Below are 13,791 nucleotides of genomic sequence, written 5' to 3' on the forward strand. Positions count from 1 at the left end.
AGAATATATGTAAAGTGGAAATACTTCAAAATGTGTTTTCTTGGCCACATCTAAAATATGAGGACTTTTTATATCACTCCCCTCTTTCCTTTAAATGAATATCTACCAATTTTCAAATGTTTGTCCAGGTTTAATGACAAAAATAGACAGATATACTGTTTGCATAACAGAAAATATTGATACCAAGCTTAGATCTCAGGATTATTTCCAACTCCAAGCTTCATTTAAACAGGAAATAACCAATGTTGTTGACTCAAACACTCCAAGAGCTGGGGAACCTGAAACAGAAATCGAACCTGCAACTGAGATTTTCTGTCACATTTATGATCAACCTTTAAGTCCAACACTTTATTTCCTTTCTTGTTCTGAGCAGTCTCTTCTTTAGGTTGAAAAGTATGAAAAAAGAGAGAGAGACATAGGGGACTGTAGACCTACTCATGTTCCAAGAGTAATTTTAATCAGAGAAGTTAGAAAAGGCAGAAACAAAAGGAAATAATCAAGCAATATAAAATAATAAGGATTTAGCCATTAAGCAAAGTCAAGGATCTTTATTTCCTCCTCAAGGGCCATAGATAATATTCTGAGCAATATCCTGTGAGCAGTTTTAGAGATGCTAAAGCCCCAACCAGACTGAAATTTAAGTACATAGACCACAGAGTAGATGGAACTAGCTGGTCAATGATGTTGTCTCTTAATATCCTCAGTAAGAGGCCATCCCTGAAAGCATTTGGGAAGTGTGGGTCTTTTAATCACCAGCTGCTAGGACGCCTTGCTTGGTCCTACAATAAATACTACACTTGCTTTCACTGCAACACACAGTCAGTTGATTGACTTTATTGCACAGAAGCGAGCAGACCCAAGTATGGTTTGGTAACAGTACTGAATAATAAGGATGTGTGTATAGAAGGGTGATAAATCACTTTTTTTTCAGGAACCAAGTAGATTTGTTGATGTGATTTTTCTGTGTAAAAATTCTTTAGGAATGAGATTTTGCAGGTTTCATATTTTTGGTTACTATTTATGTAAGCAGCCTGTATTTAAGTTGATACAGAAGTAGACACTGGTTGAACATTACCCTTCAATTGCTAGGAGACCAGTGACTTTGTGATGTCACAGTTACCCTTCAATTGCCAGGAGACCAGTGACTTTGTGATGTCACAGCTTTTTGACTTTGAGAACCACTGTGATGGTCTAGAGAATTCATCTCTGTAGGCCAGCCAGGCAGCATTTGAAGTTGCAGTGTGTAAAATCAGACAAATGAGAAAAGTATCTGAAGAAAGATTTCTTTGAGATGGCACATATTTCTTCAGAAATTCAAGATGTGCCTCCTAAAGATGAAGCAACTGGTTCAGAAACCTCCACTGGATCTCCTTTGTGTGATTACACACTTACTGAGGACTCAGTTTTGAGATCTATGATCGAAGAAGCAGCTTTTCAGGCTTTGTTTGAGGAAGTTGTGATAAAAATGCCACGTTACACATTTTCTGTCTCTGAAACAGATGGATTGAACAATTTTCTTTCACTCAATTTTCCTCAAAAACTTTGGAAGATAGTTGAAAGTGATCAGTTTAAATCTATTTGGTGGGATGAGAGTGGCACTTCTATAGTGATCAATGAAGAAGTCTTTAAGAAAGAAGTCTTAGAAAGAAAGGCCCCTTTCAGAATATTTGAAACTGATAGTATGAAAAGTTTAGTTAGACAGCTTAACCTTTATGGGTTTAGAAAAAAGCAACAAACTTTTCAAAGATCTGCTTCACTAGCTGACTTTCTGGAAGAAGAAAACAATGTCTCTGTTTTGAGCAAGGTATTCCAAACTTTTCACTTATTATTGGCAATATGTAAGATTAAATCATGTGACCTAGAAAACATGTTCACATATGTAGCTAAAACTGAATTTAAAATTGAGATAACAAACTGTTGAAAAGTTTTATTTTTTGAAGTTGAGAACAGCTAGAGGTTAAAATATTTGATATTTAACAAACATTACTAGCAACTTGAAACCAGATACAAGTCCTGAAGCTAATTAAAGTGGGATTTACTATATATGTTTACAATATATTTTTACTTGGTATTTACTGTATTTACTGTATATGTTTACAACATATTTTTACTTGAGGATCATAATTGCTTCTAACATGTAAGGTATTTTTTTATAGTGCCTATGCTTTTGATTTCTCCTTCATATTTGAATGAGATCCTTGCTGGATATAATAATCTGGGTTGTAGATTTTTCTCTTCCATCACTTTAAGTATGCCCTGCCATTCCCTTCTGGCCTGAAGAGGTTATATTGAAAGATCAGCTGCTATCCTTATGGGAATCTCCTTGTCTCTTATTTGTTGTTTTTCCCTTGCTGCTTTTAATATTTCTATTTCTGTTTGATCTTCGTTAATTTGCTTAATATGTGTCTTGGGGTGTTTGCCTTGGGTTTATCATATTTGGGACTTTCTGGGTTTCTTGGACTTGGGTGGCTATTTCCTTCCCCATTTTAGGGAAGTTTTCAACTATTATCTCCTCAAGTATTTTCTCATGGCCTTTATTTTTGTCTTCTTCTTCTGGTAGTCCTATGATTCAAATGTTGGGGTGTTTAACATTGTTCCAGAGGTCTCTGAGGTTGATTTTATTTCTTTTAATTCTTTTTTTCTTTTTCCTCTCTGCTTCATTTATTTCTACAGTTCTATCTTTTACCTCACTTATCCTATTTTCTGCCTCCATTATTCTACTGTTGGTGCCCTCCAGAGTGTTTTTGATATCATTTATTGCATTATTCATTATTGATTGACTCTTTCTTATGTCTTCTAGGTCCGTGTTAAGCATTTCTTGCATCTTCTCAATCCTTGTCTCCAGGCTGTTTATCTGTAACTCTGTTTTGTTTTCAAGATTTTGGATCATTTTTACTATCAGTATTCTGAATTGAATTCTTTATCAGGTAGACTCCCTATCTCCTCTTCTTTTGTTTGGTTTGTTGGGCATTTATCATGTTCCTTTACCTGCTGATTATTTCTCTGCCTTTTCGTCTTGTTTAGATTGCTATGGTTGGGGTGGCCTTTCTGTGTTCTGGCACTTTATGGTTCCTCTTTATTGTGGCTGTTTCTCACTGTGGGTGGGTTTGGTCGGGTGGGCTTATCAAGGTTTCCTGGTTAGGGAGGCTTGTGTTGGTGTTCTAATGGGTGGAGCTGGATTTCTTCTCTCTGGAGTGCAATGAAGTGTCCAGCAGTGAATTTTGAGATGTCTATGGGTTTGGTGTGACTTTGGGCAGTCTATATATTGAAGCTCAGGGCGATGTTCCTGCATTGCTGGTATGTCTCGCTCTGGAACTTGTTGGCTCTTGGGTGGTGCTTGGTTTCAGTGTAGGTATGGAGGCTTTTGGATGAGCTTTTATCGATTAATGTTCCCTGGAGTCAGGAGTTCTTTGGTGTTCTCAGGTTTTGGACTTATGCCTCTTCCCTCTGGTTTTCAGTTTTATTCTTACAGTAGCCTCAAGACTTCTCCAACTATACAGCACTGATGATAAAACATCTAGGTTAATGATGAAGAGCTTCTCCACAGTGAGGGGCACCCGGAGAGGTTCACAGAGTAACATGGAGAAGGGAAGAGGGAGATAGAGGTGACCAGGAGAAGAAGAGGGGGACTCAAAAGGGGAGAGAGAAAGCTATCCAGTAATCAATTCTCTATGTACTCTCCACAGTCTGGGCACCTCAGAGAGTTTCACAGTTATACAGCAAAGAGAAGAGGGAGGAAGGAGACAGAGGTGACCAGGAAGAGAAAAGGGGGAGCCAAAAGGAGAGAGACAAACCCGGCCAGTAATCAGTAATCAGTAATCAGTTCCCTAAGTGTTCTCCACAGCCTGGAACACATAAAAAGATTCACATAGTTAGGTAGAGATGAGAAGGGGGAGGGAGGAGATAGAGGCGACCTGGTGGAGAAAAAGGAGAGTCAAAAGGGGAAGAGCACAATCAAGGCTGTAACCACACTCCCAAATTAAAATGGGTACTGAAGATTGGGTTCTTAAAGGTACAAAATTGATAATAAATACCAAAAAGCAAAGATTAAAAATCTAGGGTAGAGGTTAGACTCTCAAAGATGCAATATTAAAAAAAAAAAAAAAACAATGTCACAAAAATTATAAAAAATATATATATATATGAAGTTTGCTTTAAAAATAGGGTCTTTTTTGCAAGGTAATAGTAGGTTATAAAAATGAAAATTAAAGGAGTAATAGAGGACTTTAACAACTTAAAAATAATAAAAGTAAAAATATATCTAGGAATTTCTCTGGAGCTGTTGCAGGCAGTGTGGGGTCAGTTCAGTTTCAGATAGCTCCTTGATCTGACTTATACTTCTCAAGATCAGTAGGCCCTTTCCAATGTAGTCGGTGCTAACTACAGGGTTTTAATCTGTTGCACCTGTCACTTCCAGAGCGATTCCCTCTGTTTATTTTAGTTTCTTCTATTTGCTGGTGTCTTTAGTGTCTAATTTCCACCCTGACACAAGGGGGCAAAAGTGGTCACTATTTAGGCTCACTTGTTCAGTTGTGCTGTGAGGAGGGAGGAACACTCTAAAGAAATATCACTGGCATGGGAAATGCTCGAAGACTCGGCCGCACTGGGTTTGCCCCAGCTCAGGGTGCGTGCACTTTCCCAGTTTATACTTCTCAGGATCTATGTTGCTTCTGCTAGTGCACTGTCTGAAGCGGGCCCTGGGTTGCGTGCACTTCCCAGCTCTAAGCCGCTCAGGTAAGGTTCTCGGGTACTCCACAAAGGCGTGGACTCGGTTGGGCCTGTGTTTTGTGCCCTTCCCAGGTCCCAGCGGCTCAGGCGACCAGGTGCTTGTAGTAGTCTCCCCAGGTGGGGAGTGTATCTTATCACCTCCCAGGTCCCAGCCACTTGGTTTCCTGGGTGACAGCGGACGTGCCTGTCTCAGGTGTGCCGTGCGTCTCTTCTTGGGAGCTGATCTCTGGCTGTGACCCTCCCGGCGGATGTCAACCATCCAGAATCCCAAGAAGTCTTGGTTAGCAACTGGGTGCCTGCTTGCAGTTTGGTAGAGGATGCCTCCCCGGGCCCGATATTGCCCCTTTCCGGCTCTAGCTGCCCCTGCTTGCCTCCCCGTCTCCAGGGGTGATGGGATGGTCTGCAGCCGGCTAGCTCTCCTCTGGTATTTGCTCAGTCCTTTGTTCTGTGTGTGGGCCCCGCCGTGCCTTAGGTTAGGGCTTTCATGGGATAGTTCTCTCTGACTCTCTCTCTCTCTCTCTCTCTCTGGCTATCCCACAGCTGTGGTTGCTATCTGATGTTAGTTCCCTCAGATTGCCTCAGGGAGTTCAGGCCCTGTTCTTACCCTAAGCAATGCAGCCTGCACCTCCCTGTTCAGCCCACACTTGCTGGTGGCAGATGCGAGCACTGGGAGTTGCCTTTAGGCATGTCATCTGTGGGTTTTATTTATTTATTTATTTATTTATTTATTTATTTATTTATTTATTTTTCTCCTAGTTATGTAGCCCTCTGAGATTCCAACACTCTCCACAGACCCACTGGTGAGAGTGTTTCCTAATGTTTGGAAACTTCTCCTCTTTTAAGACTCCCTTCCTGGGACAGATCTCCATCCCTACGTCTTTTGTGTCTCTTTTTATCTTTTATATTTTGTCCTACCTCCTTTCAAAGACAATGGGCTGCCATTCTGGGTGCTTGATGTCCTCTGCCAGCATTCAGAAGTTGTTTTGTGGAATTTGCTCAGCTTTCAAATGTTCTTTCAAAGAATTTGTGGGGGAAAAAGTGGTCTCCCCGTCTTATTCTTCTGCCATCTTCAGAACGCCTCTCTCTAACATGTGAGATGTTAAAACTACTAATGGAGGTATTTTATTTGATGCTATTTCATTTGTATCATTAAAAGAATAAATGCTTATAGTTTAGTTTTGCTTGTCAGTTTTACCTTGGTTTATAAAGAAACTAAATAATTTTCTCCTTTGATTTTAGTTACGGATCTATCATAATCCAAATTTCAAAAGAGGCTATCCCCAACTTTTAGTAAGAATGAAAAGAAGAGTTGGGATTAAAAATGTCTCTCCAATATCTTCATTAGTTCGAGATTACAAGAAGAAGCATGTTAAAGCACGGGGCAACATACATGATCGTAACTCTAATTTTCTTCCTGAAACTAGCGGGGAGAGTGCATTTTCAGCCTCGACAAGTTTAAGTGTGCCTTTCATACAAAAGCCTTATACCAGGCAGACAGTCGCTAATAGAAGTGCCCTATCTCCATGTGATTTTCCTTCCCCATCATCAATATTAGTTAGACAAACAGAACAGATTGTGATAGATCAACCTGCTGTTTTAAACCAGTTGAGCATTTTAAATTGGCACTCACATAGCAGCTACACTCAAGCAAATGGCTGCATTGAGAACTTTGCTACTACAATTACTTCTGCTTCTCAGAACCACATCGTATTTCCATTACAGAGCAGTTATTTTGGACTGATGGTGGAGCCTTCTAAATTTCCAGTTAGGTACAGTGATATGTCAGCCCATGACAGTCGTTTTCCTAACCTGCAACAGAGGGGCAACTCATGGTCCCCAGTGCCAAGGATCCGTGATACATCTGCCTCCTCTCTTTCAAGGTCAACTCATCAAGAATCTTCATTATATGAAAACCATCCTAATTAAAACTGATCTATCAAATATGTGTCAGATTATGCAGCATAAAAAAGATTAAAATTTATGGTGGGCGATGTCAACAAATTCCTACAGTTCTCATATTTGAACAATAAAGTTACATGTTCATCTTCATAGTTTCATTTTCTATTTTGAAACGAGTAAAATGAGGCCTTATTTCAATGTCTGGCTATATTGATATGTTGTTTTATAAACTCTTTAGTTCAAAGAAACATTCTTTATGCATCCTAGGTAAATGACAGCTAATCAATTGTTTGTAAGCAAGAAAACGAGAACAAAGGGAAAAGAGGTAAAGAATGTAAAAGTGATTTCTGAAATCATCCCTGCTGAAATGAATGGGTGTCTAGATTATGATGGTATGGGATAAGGAAGGGACACAAATAAAATTTAAAAATGCAAATACACAGTACATACCTTAGAGCATTCTCAGTTACATCATATTCTATGAGTTACTGGATAGAGTCTTAAGAGGTTAGACAGATTGTCCTCATTATAGAAATTCACTTCATACATGAAAATATAGATGTTGCAGCATATCCAAAATCATGATTGCCATCATACTATCACTGGGATACCAAAGATAACATGACATAGTCAATGATTGGCCCATGGTCAGCACAAGATTGGTACTTTACAAGATAGGTATTTTACCTTTTAATACAATGTATTATATAGGGTCATTTTTGCTCTGCTCTCCTTAAGGCATGCCTTTATTTCCTCCCACCAAGATTCCACCCTATATTTCCTAAAGCATATTTAGATGTTGCTTATCTGTTCCCACAGAGACAGAATAAATTCCTTGTGATGAGTGCAACACCTCAGCATGGTTAACAAATTCTTTGAAGACATGATATCTGTTTCCTTTGTTGTTTTATTATCTTTCTGTTACACTGGGCTTCTGGAGCTACAATCACACAAACTACTTTCAGTCATGCTAAGCCCCACCTCACAACTTTGCCTCAACTCTTTCTAAGGGTTGGAAAGAACCTCTGTTTGCCCTCCTATCAAGGTAAGCACAGATAACAGGTCTTCGACGTGTTTTGTGTCTACCCTCTTTTCTTTATGTATCTTTCACATCAGCTAAAATGTAGAGCCTGAAAATGACACATATAAGTACTTACTGAATTATTAATAAAGAAATGTAATAACCAATCAAATGCTATATACATTACTCAACAACATCCCATAACCTGCACTAGCATCAGAATTGACCTTTCCTATTTACTGAGAATTTTTTCCAAGTTGATAAATATTTATTATATTTACATGAATGTCACATGTGGTAATTCAAATTATAAAATGATTGCTGCTCTTATGAAGTTTACAGTCTATAACAACCCATTCTAAGAATGTTGCTTCAGGACACAGTACCCTAAAATTCAGTAGTAGTTATAGAGATATGTATTTTTTTAAAAAAGAGGAATCATTCAATTTAATCATCTAGAAAAGTCATGGAAGAAGCGGAAATCAAAATAAATGGCTAATCCTTAATACATTTCACAATGAAATACTCTGAGCAGACTGTACTTGTTGGACTATCCAGATTGTCATGAACACTACCTAGGAATCTTGGCAATCTCAAATTTGTGGCCATTCCTTTAGACAGTGGTGGCATCATCAAGTCATGTCCCTGTTTTATTATGATAATCCACATAGGACAACACAAAGTTAAGTTCACCGTTCTCATTCTTGCAGCCAATGGACAGTGAAATCTGTGGAATATTTGTGTAAATAAGGGGGTTGTCCACACAGCACACTCTTTTTCTTTCACTGAAAACTTTCATTAAATATAGGTGAGAATACCATGCTTTAGAGAGGTAAGCATTTTACAGCAACTGTAAGAGCTATTGAAATTGGTGTCATTAGTTATCACTTCAAGCACAAAGTCCAATGGCCTTGTTTTATATTTCAGGCATCTTAGTAGGTAGTCAAACTTGCTTGCTTTGAGAAATATCACCTTAAATGTGATTATATCTTCTATTTCATTACTATACACTGATTATTCCTTCTCACTCCCTTTTAGCTTCTTATCATGTTCTGCTTTGAGTGTCAGGCCCTTCTCAAAAAGAACAGGATTAATTCACTTAGTCCTCTGTGATAACTTAGGAAAGACATGGACAAGGACATCTAATATATCATGTTTAAAAACTGCTGTTTTTGTTCCCTCCTGAAAACATATTACTAAATTGTACCTCAATTGCCCTACCAAAGGAAGCCTGGTTACATAATACATTGCCTTGGTGATCAATTCCCATATGGCTTTAACATATCAGTACCTTTAATTATCAAAAGCTTATAGAGAATATAGCTCAGTACATTAGATAAACATTGTACATGAATTCAGTTTACTTTCCTTTAATTTTTTATTTATTTTATAATTGGTGCCTAAAATAGTAAAAGTGAAATTGAAAATTTAAGTGAGGTAAATGCAGAAGATTGGAGCAAAAAGTAGAAAAATTGACAGGAGAAGGTCAGAGGATGGAATCGGATGCTTAAAGTGTAACAAGAAATGTGTAACTGCAGGGCCTAAAGAGGTCACTATGTCTTCAATATTGTTACCCTACAACATTATTTTCATTTTAGCAAATCACAGAATAGTCTTACATACAAAATATTCTAAGATCCCCTGGAATGCAGAACAAAGTTATATCTTTTAAAACACTCTGATTTAAAATGTCCCTAGAGTGAAATCATTCAACTACAAAATAACTTCCAACATTAAGCCTACAAACAAGTTACAGAGAACTTCTGTGCAGTTCATAGGTGTCCTTCAGTGAGTCCTTGGGTTTTCTTTTCCTTTTGTTAATTGTGTTTTGAGCAGGTAAGATGGTGACTGTGCTTGTGTGTGTCCATCAGAGTAAGAACGTGTTTGTGAGTGTATGCCTGGGTTTTCTTCTTGACTTTTATGTTAGAGATTTCGGCTAAAGAAATGGTTAATTCAAAAATACAAGAGGCACAAATTAAAATGCCCATTCAAAAGTCTAGTTTCTCTTTTCAAAGTGCAAGACAAACGGGTGAGTTTCAAAGGTTGAAAGCATTTTGATAATAACCAAGCTACTCCATCCAAACATAGTTGAAAACTATGGTACTCTCCCAATCAGCCCAGCAAAAGTTAAGTGGGACCTTAGATGTCTATTATGTCTGGCAATAGCAAAACACCCACCTTCTAATATGGCAGTACCAGAGAAGGCTTAGTAGATGCCTGGGGTTTCAACCAAGTCCTTCCTGTAAGAGGATACTACCTTCCTTCTTAGCCAGGAATGTACTGTGAAGAATTAATGGGGAGCATGGAGGCTGCACACTCACCAATAACGAGGAACACTCTTAGGAATCAAATGACACTAAGGATGAAATCTGGAATTCTGTTCCCACATGGTGGGAGTTGCCTTCCCCCTTTCCAAGTGTATCAGACAGACAGTTAAAATAGAAGGAATAACATATAACATGGCCCACATTCTTCTTACCTAATACCTTAAATGTCCAAGCCCCACCACACTGCTAAGATGCTGACTATACAGGACTTCAGGGTTTCAACTCTGTGTGGCAACCATCAAATAAAATTTTTATGAATATTTGAGATGTATTGATAGTGCAAATCTATAAAGCCAAAAGTCTTGAGATCTGATTCAAAGAGGAAAACTCTGTATTCCCCGTCATCAGTTTTATGGGGCTTTCACATGCATTCACTCACTTCCACAATCCTCAACCTTCATCTGAAGACACAAGGTGTGACATTAAGAGAAGAGGAATGGTTTGTTCACAGAGAAGGCGAGTGGCAAAGTCAAAATGGATCCAGTCACCTACCAGCTTCCATGCTCAGTAACGTAACCCCTGTAAGCATTCCTAAGGGTGACTAGGATGCACAAATCAAAGATGCTGCTCACTGGATTACAGAGTTTGACTGAGAAGCTATAAGTTTGTTTACCACTCACCCCATTTTTAAGATCACATGCCATGCCTGTTAACACATCAGAAGATGGGCAGCTCTAGCAGACATTCAGAGACAGTGCCTGCTTCTGTCTAAGACCAAGGTTGTTGGTCCAAGGGGCATGTGGGCTAAGGTTTCCATCTCAGGATACCACATGACTCCACAGGAGTTCTTCTCTGGAAAGTTCTCAAAAGGCATTGTGAGAAGTACATTTTGAGGGAGGAAAAGAAGGAAACTGACATTTGCTGTGCTCTTTCTAATTGTCCTCAATCTCACTTGTCATCCCAGGTACAACGACAGAGTTAACATGCTATCAGAACCATCTCCCAAGCACTGCCAATACCAATTTTTTGATGCTGTTCAGTCACTCAGTCTTGTCTGATTCTTTATGACTCCATGTACAGCAAGAACCCCGGGCTTCGCTGCCCTTCAAATTGCCCACAGTTTTCTCAATCCCATGACCTTTGAGTCAGTGATGCTTTGCAGCCATCCTGTGCTCTGTCGTTCCCTTCTCCTGCCCTCAATCTTTCCCAGCATCAGTTTCTTTCCAGTGATTTTGCTCTTGGCCTCAGGTGGCCAACATACTGGCTCTTCAGATTCAGTATCAGTCCTTCCATGAATAGTCAGAGTTCATTTCCTTCATGCTTTACTAGTTTCAACTCCATGCTCACCACGGAGCTGTTACACATCTTCTCCAGCCCCACTGTGGCAAAGCATCAGTATTTTGGCGCTCAGTTCTTGTGGTCCTGCTCTCTCCTCCATACATTACACCTGAAAATTAGTTTTGACTGTTTGGATCTTTTTCAGTAATCACTCTGCCTTTTAATATGGTGTCTATATTGGTCATAGGTTTTTGTCCAAGGGGCAAGTGACTTTTAGTTTCATGGCTGCAGTCACTTCTGGCAGTGTTATCGGAGGTCAAGAAAGTAAAACCTGTCACTTATTCAATTGTATCCCATCGATATATCTCAAAATGGTTGGACCAAACTCCATGATCTTATTTTTTGTGTTTGTTTGTCTGTTTTCATACTGATTTTTAATCCAGCTTTTCCGCTCTCCCCTTTCACCTTCATCAAAAGGCTCTTTAGTTCCTAGTGTTTTTCAGCCATTTGTGTGGTGTCATCTTATAATTCAGTTCAATTCAGTTCAGTCCCTTAGTCGTGTCCAACTCTTTGCAACCCCATGAATCACAGCACACCAGGCCTCCCTGTCCCTCACCAACTCCCAGAGTTTACTCAAACTCATGTCCATCGAGTCGGTGATGCCATCCAGCCATCTCATCCTCTGTCATCCCCTTCTCCTCCTGCCCCCAATCCCTCCCAGCATCAGTGTCTTTTCCAATGAGTTGACTCTTCTCATGAGGTAGCCAAAATATTAGAGTTTCAGCTTCAGCATCAGTCCTTCCAATGAACACCCAGGACTGATCTCCTTTAGGATGGACTGGTTGAGGTTATTCATATTTCTTACACAGTAATTTTATTACCAGCTTCAAATTCTTTCAGCAAGTTACTTTCCATGATATATTCTGCACAGAAGTCAAATAAGCTGGATGACAGTATATAGCCTTGATGTATTTCCTTCCCAATTTTGAACCAGTTCGTTTTTCCTTGTCCAATTGCAACTGTTGTGTCTTGACCTGTATGCACATTTCCCAGGAAACAGGTATGGTGGTCTCGTATTCATATCTCTTTTAAAAATTCCCACAATTTGTTGTGATCCACACAGTCTAAAGGCTTCCCTGGTGGCTCAGATGGTAAAGCATCTGCCTGCAATGCGGGAGACCCAGATTCCCAGGGTATGGAAGATCCCCTGGAGAAAGAAATGGCAGGTTACAGTCCATGGGGTCACAAAGAGTCAGACACGGCTGAATGACCTCACTTTCACACACAGTCTAAGCTGTTAGCAGAGACAACAAAGCAGATGTAGATGACTTTATCCCCTTGCTTTTTCTGCGATCCAAACACCAATTAAGGTTTACCTATTAAAACTAAATGACTAAATACACATTCCTATTTTTTTTGTATTATTTTTCTTTCTCTCTTTTTCAAGCTATCGTCTACCAACTGTTACATTCCTGGGCACTTGCCATCTTCTTATACAAGAATTAAATATGTCCATGCCAGTCTCTGACCTTTGACACCCACTTAAACAGTTAAGTTTCCAGAGTAGAAATAAGCAATCTGTGCTCTGGGAAAATGTCAGGACCGTTTGACGAATAGCTAGATTTTTTTCAGGAACTGACTTTTGAGCCCAATTCCTGTATCATCTCTTATCTGGAAAAGAAATACATTTCTTCAAGCTGATGAAAATTCCTCATTAGCAGAAATTTCAGGAAAAATAAATGTGCTTGTCTGCATGTTCAAAGTCAAAGATGTACCAGTTATGTGTGTATGTGTGTAACCTCCAATCAAACAGATTAATTCATGTCAACTAAAGTTTGTTGTTTTACTGGCATGCAGAAAGGAATTACAGAGCTTGCCTAGAAAGAAAATCAGAAGTTCCCATTTTAGCCTCCAACTAATAAAAAAAAAAAAAAAAGAAAACTGAGAGGACTTTGAGTGCAACTCTCTCCATGGAGGCATGACAAATAATGCTTCTATAAAGACAACAGTTTCCCCAGAGCATCAGATTAATATTAGCAGAAGATCTTGCTCAACAGAGAGGACTACATGGAATCTAGACATAACTGGGAAGAATTGAGGGAAGATGGTAGAAGGAGGACGAGAGGGAAAGGATCAAACCTGTGTCTTGTGCTGGGAAATCAAGAAGCACGGAATAGTTTGAGGATTCAGGCAAGTCATCTCACTATACCTTAAATTACTTTCTATTAAAGGGGAGCAAAGTGAAGAAGCTGATGAAATAGAGCTTGTATAGAGTGAGAATCAGAGAATGTGTGGTGTGGTCCAGAAGTTTCTGTGGGCCAGAAACTGCAATGCAGGTCAACCAGTGTGCATAGGGCCTGGAAGATGAAACTTGGTGTTAGAAAGCCAACCTGGGAGGGAACTTCTTATAACTATGTGGAGATGGAATGATGGATCTGGGACAACAAAGTGTGTAGAAGGAATGCCTTTCGAGAAATCCCAAACTGACTAAGAAGCAGGACCTTAGGGCTCAGTCACACGGAGGAGGTGGTGACACCTTTGAATCCCCCCTCTTCCCACATTCTAAGACCTACTATCAGGCAACAGAGAAAGACTAGC

At 39.4% G+C, this 13,791-nt stretch overlaps 1 protein-coding gene across 1 annotated transcript; it reads left to right on the forward strand.

The window, feature by feature from the left end:
• The first annotated feature begins 1,291 nt into the window (after positions 1-1,291).
• LOC133052447 (heat shock transcription factor, Y-linked-like) lies at positions 1,292-6,654 on the forward strand. The gene is made up of 2 exons (XM_061137346.1): positions 1,292-1,804; positions 5,968-6,654. The coding sequence occupies exons 1-2, from the start codon at positions 1,292-1,294 to the stop codon at positions 6,652-6,654; spliced, it is 1,200 nt and encodes a 399-aa protein (XP_060993329.1).
• Positions 6,655-13,791: the final 7,137 nt, after the last annotated feature.

The sequence above is a fragment of the Dama dama genome, chromosome X (genome assembly GCF_033118175.1).
Source record: "Dama dama isolate Ldn47 chromosome X, ASM3311817v1, whole genome shotgun sequence".
Taxonomy (NCBI): Eukaryota; Metazoa; Chordata; class Mammalia; order Artiodactyla; family Cervidae; genus Dama; species Dama dama.

Coding starts and splice junctions, on each gene's coding strand:
- LOC133052447 (XM_061137346.1), top strand. CDS start 1,292: ATGGCACATATTTCTTCAGAAATTCAAGATGTGCCTCCTAAAGATGAA. Junction 1,805..5,967: donor ATGTCTCTGTTTTGAGCAAG/GTATTCCAAACT, acceptor CTTTGATTTTAG/TTACGGATCTATCATAATCC.